The sequence below is a fragment of the Myotis davidii genome, unplaced genomic scaffold (genome assembly GCF_000327345.1).
Source record: "Myotis davidii unplaced genomic scaffold, ASM32734v1 scaffold420, whole genome shotgun sequence".
Taxonomy (NCBI): Eukaryota; Metazoa; Chordata; class Mammalia; order Chiroptera; family Vespertilionidae; genus Myotis; species Myotis davidii.
Window position 1 is genome coordinate 4,263 of NW_006294421.1, and position 12,697 is coordinate 16,959.

The 12,697-nt window shown below is 37.5% G+C and overlaps 1 protein-coding gene across 1 annotated transcript in view; it reads left to right on the forward strand.

Annotated features, from left to right (window-relative positions):
* Positions 1–877: 877 nt before the first annotated feature.
* Positions 878–12,697, forward strand: part of MAPK10 (mitogen-activated protein kinase 10) — a 52,107-nt gene continuing 40,287 nt past the window's right edge. The window contains exons 1-3 of the mRNA XM_006768674.1: positions 878–944; positions 1,537–1,764; positions 4,345–4,469. Of these exons, the coding sequence (XP_006768737.1) occupies positions 878–944; positions 1,537–1,764; positions 4,345–4,469 (420 nt within the window). The remainder of the gene's footprint in view (positions 945–1,536; positions 1,765–4,344; positions 4,470–12,697) is intronic.

The window sequence follows — 12,697 nt, forward strand, 5'->3', positions numbered from 1 at the left end:
TAGACCTCTTTTCATAATTTACAAAACAAGCCCTTGAGATTTATTTAGCTGTACTAACACTTTCTATTTAAATATGTTTAAATAGTTCAAGCTTAATTTTATCTATAATAGTAATGTAAGTTTCTGTGTAAGAGTAACTTTTAACTTGAATCTTTTGTAACATTTTTAGCTCTTTTATTTCTAATTATTCTGACTTTCTACAATATTCTCATGAATATTCAATTTTTCCCCTTTCACTTCATTTCTTGATGTTACTCAACCATACATTTTTTTCATCCCAGTAACTAAGAGGATGTATAATAATTTAAATTTGATACAGCCAAATTACAGAGGAAGTAGATTTGCTAATTAACTTAATTTTATCTCTGTGCAATATCCTATCTACTTTGTTTGCATTATATATTATGTTTGTTAAATATAGTTCATGTTTTTTGTCAGGACTGCTAATCTTTTTTAGTCCAACTGTATTGAATAGCCAAGGATAAGGAGTTTACAAACCTCAATTAAGTAATATTATGGTAAGTTCCCTGAACTGTTGCAAATTACATTAGCAGAAATGAATGAATTAACTTATTACTAAAGGATAGAGTTGTAAAAGAATAAACAATGCAAAGGTAACACTTCCTGTGGTATTGGATTTAAGAAGAGTTTCTAAGGCTTTTATCATTCATTGACACATGGCAAAGGGATTTCATTCAAATCAGTTTCTTCTAGTTCTTCAGAGTTTTCATTAGTGGTATTTATCATTCACAAAGCTCTGATATAATAAATTCTAATAATAAATGAAAAGAGAATCTCATTCAGTATCAGAGAGCTAGCTCCAATTTGGGGGGGTATTAATATTCATAGCGACAATATTTTTCCTGTAGAATTCCGCATGCTTAATGTACTTTTGAAACACTCGCACTTAGATGGAATTCTATTGGACATGACCAAGAAAATAGGTATGAGACTGTGACTACTTTGATAAATAGAGAAATTTTTTAAGTCTTTGGTTAGGAATTAATGGATTATCTAATCAAAAATTATATTAATCCCATAAGTAATGCATATGAGTAGAAAACAATAACAGATGATGAAACTTCTTATTTGGTAGAGAAAGGAAGAAAAAATCTTAAGAGGAATTCAAGTAATATGTAAATGAATCTTACTTAAATATTTGTGCATTTGTCATTTTTAGTAAATAAATGATTGAGGTAATTCCATGATAAAATATTATGTGTCACATTTCTTCTTTTAAATTGCATGGTTATATAGAAGTTTACCTTAATATAAGAAATTCTTCTTGTGTTATTAAATACATTTTCATGTTTACAACCCAAAGTCTATCTCACGATAGCTAATTTTGTTAAGTAGTCCTAGTTCTCCAATGGTGTATTTGTTCCCAAAGTAAATTTAAAATTTTAAGAGGATCCATTGCCTTTCAATTCTGATTTTACATTTTTGTCCTTTTTTGCTTATTAAAACTCCAGTTGTGTTGATGAGTGCTCAGGATTCTGGGAAGCAGTTAGTCTTCCAAATAGTGAACGACAAGAGGTAGTAGCCTGTACTTTTGTTTGCCCTTAACTATTCAATTCTCAGATATTGACCAGTGGAACAAAGTAATTGAGCAACTAGGAACACCATGTCCGGAATTCATGAAGAAATTGCAACCCACAGTCAGAAATTACGTGGAGAATCGGCCTAAGTATGCAGGACTCACCTTTCCCAAGCTCTTTCCGGATTCCCTCTTCCCAGCGGACTCTGAGCACAATAAACTCAAAGGTAAGCCCATCGGGGACACCCGAGGACAGCTCTGTGGGCGATGGGCTAAGCATGCAAATGATAGAGGCACAGCTCTACGTGAACTACCTAAATTTAAGGAGAGATAGTTCGTTTTTTTGTATTAGAATTTTATTGTGTTGACTATACTTGAAACAAGTATTGGGTAAGGCTGGGAAATCTTTATAATAGTGAGGCTTCCGTTATGATGGTGTTTATTGCAAGAGGATCCAAACTGTAATATAATACAATTATAATCATTAATATAATTACGACTGTGTGGTGTTGAGGGAATGCAGTAGGAAATTAATTAGAGACAGGTCATTCTAGGATTCCTTCAAGGGTTTCTGATTGATTCAGGGAGATATCCTGGTTCAGGAGAGGTATTTCTTAAAAGATTTTTCTTACAAAGGGCAAGTGGTGAAGGATTTTAGAACTGACTGGATATCCAGAGAGAAGGATAATACTGAAGTGTGCAACAGTGGTGCAGGTTAATTATTTCATGGGGCTTATTTAGAATCTTAGAACTATTTTGTCGTGTAACTAAAGGACCAATGTAACATACATCAAAATCATTGTTCCGATTCTTTTTATTACCTGGAAAATATTTTCAACACAAGTTGTTTGTTGTAAAATCTTGGAGAAACAGGTGTCTGAGTTTTATTGGATTTTAGGGAATGCTTAGTCACATTTTTTTTTTTTTGCAGGTGTCTGAGTTTTATTGTATTTTAGGGAATGCTTAGTCACATTTTTTTTTCATTTAGAGTGACACATGGGATTTTGCCTACGCATTTTATATTCAATATAAACACTTTCATTAATAAGTATTTTTTCAAATACTTGTCTATAGCTGTGAACTTTAGTAACAAATCTTAGTTTCTTCACCCACAAAATTGGGATAATCATGCCTCAGTCGTAGGAATAGAGACAAGGAATAAATTTGGCAAAGTTATAAAGTATAATATAAATAAATTTCTAATTCTTTTTGTAACAGGGCATTTCTGAGAACATGATTTTGAAACAAATTTGATTTTCCCTTCTGCCTGGGCGCAAATCCTGGCACAACAAATACTCAATAACTGTTAGATATAAAAATAATAACTGTATTTATTATTATTGAAAATGATCCTATACATTATAAAAACACACACATACTTTTGAAATTTAACCCCAAATATTCAGGGGGAGCAATATATTAGTTACATATTTATTTATTTATTTTTCAAAATATATTTTATTGATTTTTTACAGAGAGGAAGGGAAGGGATAGAGAGTTAGAAACATCGATGAGAGAGAAACATCGATCAGCTGCCTCTTGCACACTCCCCACTGGGGATGTGCCCGCAACCAAGGTACATGCCCTTGACCGGAATCGAATCTGGGACCCTTGAGTCCTCCGGCTGAAGCTCTATCTACTGAGCCAAACCAGTTAGGGCTATTAGTAACATATTTAATTTCAAGGCTTAATTAGAAACGACTATGGATGTAAATGAGACAGGGAAACTGCAATGTACTATTATTTCCCAGGCTCTTACCATCTCCTCCGAACTTTCATCCAGCGTGTCCTCAATGTGCAGCATTGTTTTTGTGTCTGTGACATTACCCAGCTGCATTTGTTCCTTCAGCGGCCTCCACCAGCTCTCTGAATGGCAATAGACTAAATCATTACTAAATCTACTGCTTTTAAGATCAACACTGCCTATATACAGATCAAAGAAGATCTATGCCTATATGCAGATCTATGGATCATTCTGCAACTCCCCCCACTTCCTACTTAACAACATATCAATGTGAATATATATATAGATCAACCTCATTCTTTGAAATTGCCATATACAATTCCATGGTACAGTTGTATCAGGGGTCATTTGGTTGCTCTATAGATGGAAATTTAGACTGTTTAAAAACTTTTTTATTCCATAACCAATGCTGCAATGAACTTCCCTTCTCTGTGCATTACATGAACATGTGCAGTCATTTCTCTACACTGAATACTAATAGGTAAAAGTGGAACGGCTGAGTCATAAGGTATTCACATTCTAAACTTTAATAGATACTGCCAAATTTGCTCTCTAAAAATCTGCATCAATTTATATTCCCACCAACATGAATGAAATTACTTGGTGTTCCTGGACATTACACCATCTTTTATTTTTGCAAATCTGCTGGATAAAACATATTTCATTGTTTCATTTTATGTTTCCCTAATCACTAGGTGAAGTTATCTGATTTTGGGGATGAAGGTACTACTTGGTTTTTTATTTCCTTTTATTTTATTTTTTTATTATATATATTTTTTTACTTCAGAGAGGAAGGGAGAGAGAGAGAGAGAGAGATAGAAACATCAATGATAAGAGAGAATTATCAATTGGCTGCCTTGAAGATGCCCCCACTGAGGATTGAACCTGCAACCTGGGTATGTGCTCTAAGAATTGAACACTGACCTCCTGGTTCATAGGTTGACAATTAACCACTGAGCCACACCGCTAGGCAATCTTTGTTTTCCTAATTTCCTCTCCCTCCAACAAATGTCCTTGCCAAAATAAAAATTTTATTAATTGTTTTTCTCATTCGTCATTTCAGCCAGCCAAGCCAGGGACTTGTTGTCAAAGATGCTAGTGATTGACCCAGCCAAAAGGATATCAGTGGACGATGCCTTACAGCATCCATACATCAACGTCTGGTACGACCCTGCTGAAGTGGAGGCGGTAAGGCCTAAGCTTCTTTTACTTTCCTTCCACAAACAAATCATAGTAACTGGGTGCTCAGTGGTAAAATGTGAGAGAATTAGAAACCCAATGAGCATACCAAGGACCTTCATGAAACCCCTAAGTCACAAACTTATTACTTCCCCTCTAAAAGTTTTCTTCTACCTGTGTTTTAAATGTATTTCTTTTTCAGGATTTCCTGTGAGAGATGGTGATTTAGTCCAACAAACCTTAGCGGCCCATGAGATATTTGCATTTGTTTTTGTTAAATTGTTAACTCTTCCTTTGTGTTTATTATCAGCCTCTCCTGAGGCAAACTAAGCAGCAGAAAATGTGATAGAGGATAAGTTGCTTTCCCTCTATTTCCTTAATAAGATGCCTTCAGTAAAGTTTAGTACTGAAAACATTTAGATTTATAAAGCTTCTACCAGGCCATTGGTGGCTTTGTGAAACCTTGCATGAATTAGATGAGAAAATTGGATATTCCAATAAGGACAGTATTTCAGGTTCATTCTAAAATGACTACCACAATAAGATGTATCTCCGTATTTTAAATCTAGACATAGTTTAAGAATCCCCTTGGAAGCATAACTCTCTCTTTTCTTTCTTTCTTTAAAAAACAAACAAACAAACTATTTTCCAGTCATTTAATAACTTCAATCACTTTCTTACATCTTTGTCTTTCTCCTTTTCTCTGTGTGGCATCAGGGCTGTACAGCGCAAATGGGGTATTGGTATTGTTGCCCATGTGTGTTTACAGGGCTACTACTGGGGATCCCCTTTTGTCCCTCTTTTAAATGGTAATATCAGCAATATTACCTTGTACCCAAAACATCAAAATCTCTTCAAATTCTTAGAACACCAATACTAAATGATCTCATTTTCTTTCACATAATACCTTCAAATTACTTTATTTGAATTGGTTCTTAATCTTCTATTTGGAATGCTCTTTTTGTTTTTTTTTCTCTTGCATCCTTTCTTCTACCCCAAGTTAATCTTGCTCCAGCATAGTTTTGCTTTGTTTCAGCTTCATTTCCTCTTCTTCATTGTGTGCTTGCCCATGTCAGAGATGGCAGATTTAAACTGACATAGTTCTTACCCTTTCATTCTTTAAAAAAATTATTTTTAATTGATTTCAGAGAGGAAGGGAGAGGGGGAAGAGAGATAGAAACATCAACGATGGGAGAGAATCATCCATTGGCTGCCTCCTACATGCCCCATACATGCCCTACACTCGGGATGGAACCTGACTGGAATCGAACCCAGGACCCTCCAGTCCTCAGGCTGATGCTCTATCCACTGAGCAAAACCAGCTAGGGCACCCTCTCATTCTTCATTGGAGAGGTGAGATCTGATAGATGGGAGTGAGGATCAAATTTTATAGAGGTAGCATTTAAAATTCTGCTTTTCATAGTAACCAATCCTTACGCAGTAACACATTTCAGAGACAACACTTTGGTGATAAATTAGCCTCCCAATTCTGGATACGGGTGTGCAATCCTTGATGACATTTTCTTAAGATCTGCTCTCCTCAGCACTTTTACAGCAATGTAACTTCATTTTGTTTCAAATTAATTTTTAGTCGCTTGAGTTTTACAAAATAAAAGCCCTAAAATTAAATACTTAAATTATAATGCTCTTAGAACTAAAAAACTAACGTTCTTACAACTAAAAAAAAATAGAGTCTTTTTCAATCTCTCACTCTTGGGAAATACTTTTAAGGATGTTCTTGGGGTAGAATAAAGTAATGAAATAAGTAAGATAGAGTATAATGTATGTGTATGGGACAATTAAGTATAGTATAGAATTTTTTTGTGATGATTTTCAAGAAAATATTTTAGGTTATGTTGATAAATTTTTGAGGCAAACATACATTATTTGAAATTGTTGCTCCTTGTTGGTTTTGGTAGTTCAAATCATGTGGCATACTTTTCTTACATCTATATGTGCAATCTGTTTTAATGGATTGTGGCTAGTGTTTAATTGGGGTCATAAAGTCTGCATTTGTAATTCGCTTGTAATTATGTTGCCTACAGCAGAGATGGTTGCTTAGAACCTATAACAGTATATTAATGAATAGTTTCAATGAGTTTTTAAACTTATTTTAATTCTTTATGAAAATTCATTTGAAGGATAAAGAGATGAAACTTAGGGTACTAAAATGGCTAGAGCCTTCTTTCAACCATGTCAATATTATCATTTTGGGGCAAGGATAGCAACAACGCAAGACATATGAATTTTAGGAGAAGGATCTGTAGAGCCTGAAGGTCAAGGAAAGGGGATCAGTTAATACACAGAACAAGCAAGTCTTTAGCACCTTGACTAAGATCATTAGTCAGACGAGGGTAAACATTTTACGTCTAGACGTGTTGCAGTGAATGGGTTGGAATCCTGACCCTTGGGCAAGGTTAGTTTATTGCTCTATGAAACGTATCAAGAGGTCACAACTAAGGATGTTAGAAGCAGTGATCGCTATGCTTCCTGCAATACCCTTAGAATTCGTGCCTTTGCTATTGCATGGGAATATATATCTAAAGTATGATGACCGTGCTTCACAGACACATGGCAAAGCTATAATGGAATCACAAGTTTCCTGCCAGGACTACAAGACTATTTTACAAAGTAAACTCCAGTGTGTCTCTATAATCCAAATAAATGGAAGTATGAAATAATAAAAATTTCCATGGTTATAAGTCATCAGAAGATCCAAGATTAGACAGCTTTTAAGTAACTTACATGATGTTAGAAAGAGAAGGAAATCAAAAGATGAAACAAAAATGAGGTCCATTGGAAGTAAGTAAACAAGTGGAGAGAGGAATAAAGGAGGAAGTGCAAAAGAACGTGATGTCTTCAGAAAAAGTAGAAAGAATAGTAGAGAAATGCTGTGTGTACTAATCTATTAATCATACTACTATCTCATCATGTTTCCAAAAGTGCCAAAGTACCGAATGAAAAGAGAAGAGCATATGAATGCTGTCATAACTCTGAGGGAAATTATTCATGTTTTAAAAGTCAAATGTCAAGGTTAATAGTGACCTATCAGTGTAATAGCACAGAAAGATTTTGAAGTTATAACTGCTCAAATTATTCACAAGCTATTATTCAAATAAGGTTCAGAGTAATAAAATCGTGTGTCCCAAAATGAGCACAAAGGCCACACTTCATGTCAATGCTATTTCATGAAACAACTGTGGGAGGCACTCTAACTCTGTTTCGGTCTTCATCAAGAGGGCAAAGACATCATACACACACCAATGTAGTGTATTGGGTTGTGTGCATCTCCACAGGCATAAAAGATGGGTTAGGTTTCAATTTCTCTTCTGCCACTTACTATCTGGTCAAATTTTTAAACCTTTCTGCCACTCAGTTTTTGTTGTTGTTGCTCTTGTTTTTAAACTAAGATTAGGGAACAGTCCCACTTACTGTGTAGTGTTCTTCTGAGAATTTTAAGAGTTAATGTTCATAAAGTGCTTAGAACAGTACTTGGCCGCCAGGAAGGGTCATATACATTATTATCATTCTCATTATTATTACTATTATGACTTTTACATACAAGGCTTTACTAGCTTTTGATATAGTAAAGATAGGTATGTATATATTCAGGGAAAAAGACCAGCTGCCCATGAAACTGCAGAAATATTCTACAACATTAAAAGATAATCAGAGGCTCGGGAGGGTTAGAAATCAACCGAAGGACTTGTATGCATGCATATGAGCATAACCAATGGACACAAGACACGGGGGGGACAAAACTTCAAGTTAAACCAAAAAGAAAAATAAATCACTTAAAATGATCTAGTTCCTACAAGATTTTTAAATGTTGCTCCTTTTTCTTTTCAGCTGATATATATATCCACTGCTACCTTCCAAGTGTAAGAGAATCCAGTGCCATTAATTTAAATAAAGATGCAGACATATGATACAGTTCATAAATCCTCACTGTAACTATTATTATGAAACGAGGGGATATTCAAGGTGGTTTGTGAGAATCACTTTGAATATTTGCCCTGTGCTCTGTTGGAGGGAAATATGGAAATAGTGAGGATTAGTTGCCTTGTTCCTTACCAGATTCTTGAGTGTAGACATCCTGCTAGGGTAGAGGGTAGTTTTCACCTCGCCACCCCTGGGAGTAGAGATGAAGAAACCCTTTCAGAGTATTTTCACAAGCTAAGGAGGAATTGATTAACAATGTCTCCCCGCATATGAAAACAGGAATTAAGAAGAACATGAAATGTGACCATTTTTTTTAAAGACACGGTTTTATTTGTCTCAGAAACTCTAGAACAGGCCAAGAAAGTGCTGAGGGCAGCAGCCTTACTAATGGTTTCTGCAGTTACTCTGCATTGCTAGGGGTGGGCGAGGGAGAGGGGGAGGAAGGAGAGGGAGGGTGTGCTCAGCCACCACACCAAAGACAGTCATCTGACAGAGGTCAGTTAAAACTTCTGGGGCCAGAGAAGGACGTGTCCTTACTCCTCAATTCATGACAAAAATAAAGGATGACGAGCTGATACTAGAAGCATCTAAGAGGAACTGGGCTGGGGCTAGGCTCGCAGCCAGCAGTGTTCGGTCAGATCCACTGTTGTGCTGATGCCTTCCTGTCAGAGAGGCCCAGGAACAGTCCTAAGTGGTCCAAACATTACTCTGGGAATCTGGACAGAGGGGTATACCCGGCTTAGCCAGTTAGGCAGCTAGTATCTTAGATTCTGTTCTTGAAAACCCAGAGGAGGGGTGGCAAGTAACATAGGACCTTCTGTATTGCAGCCAAGTCCATGTTGCAGGAGAGAATGTTAGAGCAGAGGCTTGCACATGGGGCTCCGGCTGAGAAGTAGACTGAGGAGAGAGGTTGGGCGTGTTTTGGTTGGGAATAGAAGTACAGGTATCATTCTTATAGAGACTGAGGGAGAAATTGTGACGAATCCAATCTAACCAGTTTAGGCGGAGCGTGATTTGGGAAGCAAGGCCCATGCCAAGCTTGTTTATAATTTCTTACCTGATTCAAGACTAATTTGGGAATCGGGATAAGGCTGGGACTTTAATCTAGCTGTGTAGACCCCGAGGTAAACATCTGGTCTTCAGATTCCCAGTGAGAGTGTAACCCGGGGAGCAGAGTAACACTTACATGTATCAGTGCTGAAGCTGAATGAAAATAAGCACTTAGAAAGTGTAAACCCAGAATAGTTGGTAATGTTACACATTTACTGTTTGTTTATAACATATGGTAATTAACAGAGTCTTAAATAAGTTATTAACTATTTCATTACTTTAAGGATTATATTATTATTATTATTATTACTATTATTATTATTATTATTATTATTATTATTTGCCTACACCAAAATACTTTATAGGAACAATTACCCTGACTATTATATTAAGCTTTTATTGTAAGGCCATCATAGATTTTATGCCCTTTGAGCAGTTAACTAACAGGCAGTATTTAACCTTCTTGTATTTTATTGGTCATTACCAAAGAAAGCACATGAAAGGGATGGCCAACCATGCAGGAAATGCATTCTTTTCAAAATTCTTGTGACATAGATATGTCCATTTTAATGTGTGTGTCTGGAAAATTATTCAAGGTAATCCTAAATGAGAGCTTAGAGATCACTGTAGAATGGATCTGTGCAGCAGTTCAGCAAATATCAACATTCAGAGTATCAGCTCTACAATTGGGAGCAGCTACAGGACCCCAGGACCAGAAATTATGATGGAGACAGTAGAATAGGGCTAGACACGGGACTGGAAAAAAACTGAGGAGAGAATCAGAAGCCTGTGGTCAAAGTAGTACAGCTTCCAGAGCTTGGTGTGAACAGTCCCGAGTGAGAGTTGATGCAGATACTTGGACAAATCCAACAGGTCGGTGGTTACAACCAGTTCAGAAGAGACATTTGGTTCAAAGTTAGAGGTCTGAGCAGATGCCACACTAAAGGGCCTTGAAGTCAAGAGCAGATACTTCTAGAACAAACCAGAAATTAACAACAGAGAGCCCCTGCCAACCTTAGAGCAAGGAGATGGTTTACTGCAGCCCAGGCGTAGGAAATGATGGCCTATCCCCTGGGAGCTGGGATTACAGACACGGAGGAGATACGGCAGCTTCTGGACAGAGCAGCGGGGAGAAATGGCCTGGCTTCACCTCACTCCCTCATCTCCTAGTGATATCTCCCTCCTGTTGGCTGAAACTAGCCCTAAGCCGCCTGATAGGTGATGCTGGAAAAGCAGCCTGCTTGCTTTCATTGACCTTGGTGGGTTTTTATGTACTTAATAGCTATGGAAATATTTATTGAGTGGGAATCTTATAACCCATCATCTTTGGACATAAATTCCTCCAAATGTGGGTTATCTGTCTTATCTGACTATTTGATTTGTTTAATACTTAATTTTCGGAATGTAAGAAGAAGCTGTAATAACATCTTCACAATGTTAATTATTTATAACTAAATTGCAGTGACTACCTTCTAATCTTTAGCCAGATGTGCATCAGTTGCTTTGAATTAATAAATTATGATGATCTATGTCTAGCTACAATTAGAACAAAACAAAACTATTTGGCTTCAAATATATAAATCAATGTGTCCTGACCAGGTTTTAGTGGCTAAAATGCATAGATTTTTTTATTTAAATTCTTTATTGTTTAAAATATTACACATGTCTCCTATTCCCCCTATTGACCCTTCCCTGGCTGCTCCCACCCCCAGCACATATCACCCCCCACCCCATCTGTGTCCATTGGTTATGCTCACATGCATGCATACAAGACCTTTGGTTGATCTCTTACACCCCTTGCCTTCCCTCATAGGTTGGACAGTCTGTTCGATGCTTCTTTGTCTCTGGTTCTGTTTTTGTTCATCAGTTTATCTTGTTCATTATATTCCACAAATGAGTGAGATCATGTGATAGTTATTTTTGTCTGACTGGCTTATTTTGCTTAACATAATGCTCTCCAGGTCCATTCATGCTGTTGCAAATGGTAAGAATTCCTTCTTTTTTACAGCAGCTTAGTATTCATTGTGTAGCTGTAACCTTAGCTTTCTAATCCACTCATCTGCTGATGGGCACTTAGGCTGTTTCCAAATCTCAGCTATTGTAAATTGTGCTGCTATGAACATAGGGGTTCATATATCCTTTATGATTGATGTTTCTGTTTTCTTGGGATATATTCCTAGAAGTGGGATCACTGGGTCAAATGGAAGTTCCATTTTTAATTTTTTGAGGACACGCCATACTGTTTTCCACAGTGGCTGCACCAGTCTTAAAATGCATAGATTCTTATTGAATAATCAGAGAATCCTGAAGTTGGCATTGTAAGTAATGGAAAGACTTCATTTATAGTTTAAAGATTCGTCTACAAATATATTTGCTATCTGGGGTTTTTAAACAAAATTCAAGTGGTTGAAGGTTATTGTTGAGAATTATTCTTATTCTGTACTCCTAATTCTCTTGAATATGTTTTTATTAAAAAAAGCTATCATTTGATTTTAATATCATGTATTAACTTGCTCTATTAAACCTACTTTATGAGTGAGTTATTGTTTGTTTTATCTTTATTTTCATTAACTTAGCCAGTTGTCTTCTACTGAATTCTCTTGAATCCCTTAAGTTTCTAAAACAATGTGATATAGAATGTGGTATGGGATAGGCTTAGAAAATACGTCCAATTATATATGTACTAGAGGCCTGGCGCACAAAAATTTGTGCACTCAGGGTGGGAAGGGGGGGGTACCACAGCCTGGCCTGTCCCCTCTCGCAGTCTGGGACCCCTCGGGAGATAACGCCCTGCTGGCTTAGGCCTGCTCCTGGGTGGCAGAGGGCAGGCCCAATACCTAGGTGCAGCCCCTGCTCGGGCTCAGAGCAGGGCTGATTGGGGAGTTGGGGCGCCGCCCCCTGTCATTCACAGAGCAGGGTGGATTGGGAGGTTCCGAAGCCACCCTAAGTCACGCTCAGGGTAGGGCTGATTGGGGGGTTGAGGCACTGCCCCCTGTCACACTCAAGGCAGGGTCGATGGGGAAGTTGCGGCGCCACACTGTGTCATGCACAGACCAGGGCCAATCAGGGGGTTGGGGAGCTCCCCCCTGTCACTCACAGAGCAGTGCCCATCAGGGGGGTTGGGGCTCTGTACCCTGTCACGTACAGAGCAGGGCCCATCAGGGGGTTGAGGAGCTCCCCCCTGTCACTCACAGAGTAGGGCCGATATGGGATTTGGGGCACCGCTCCCTGTCACACACAGAACA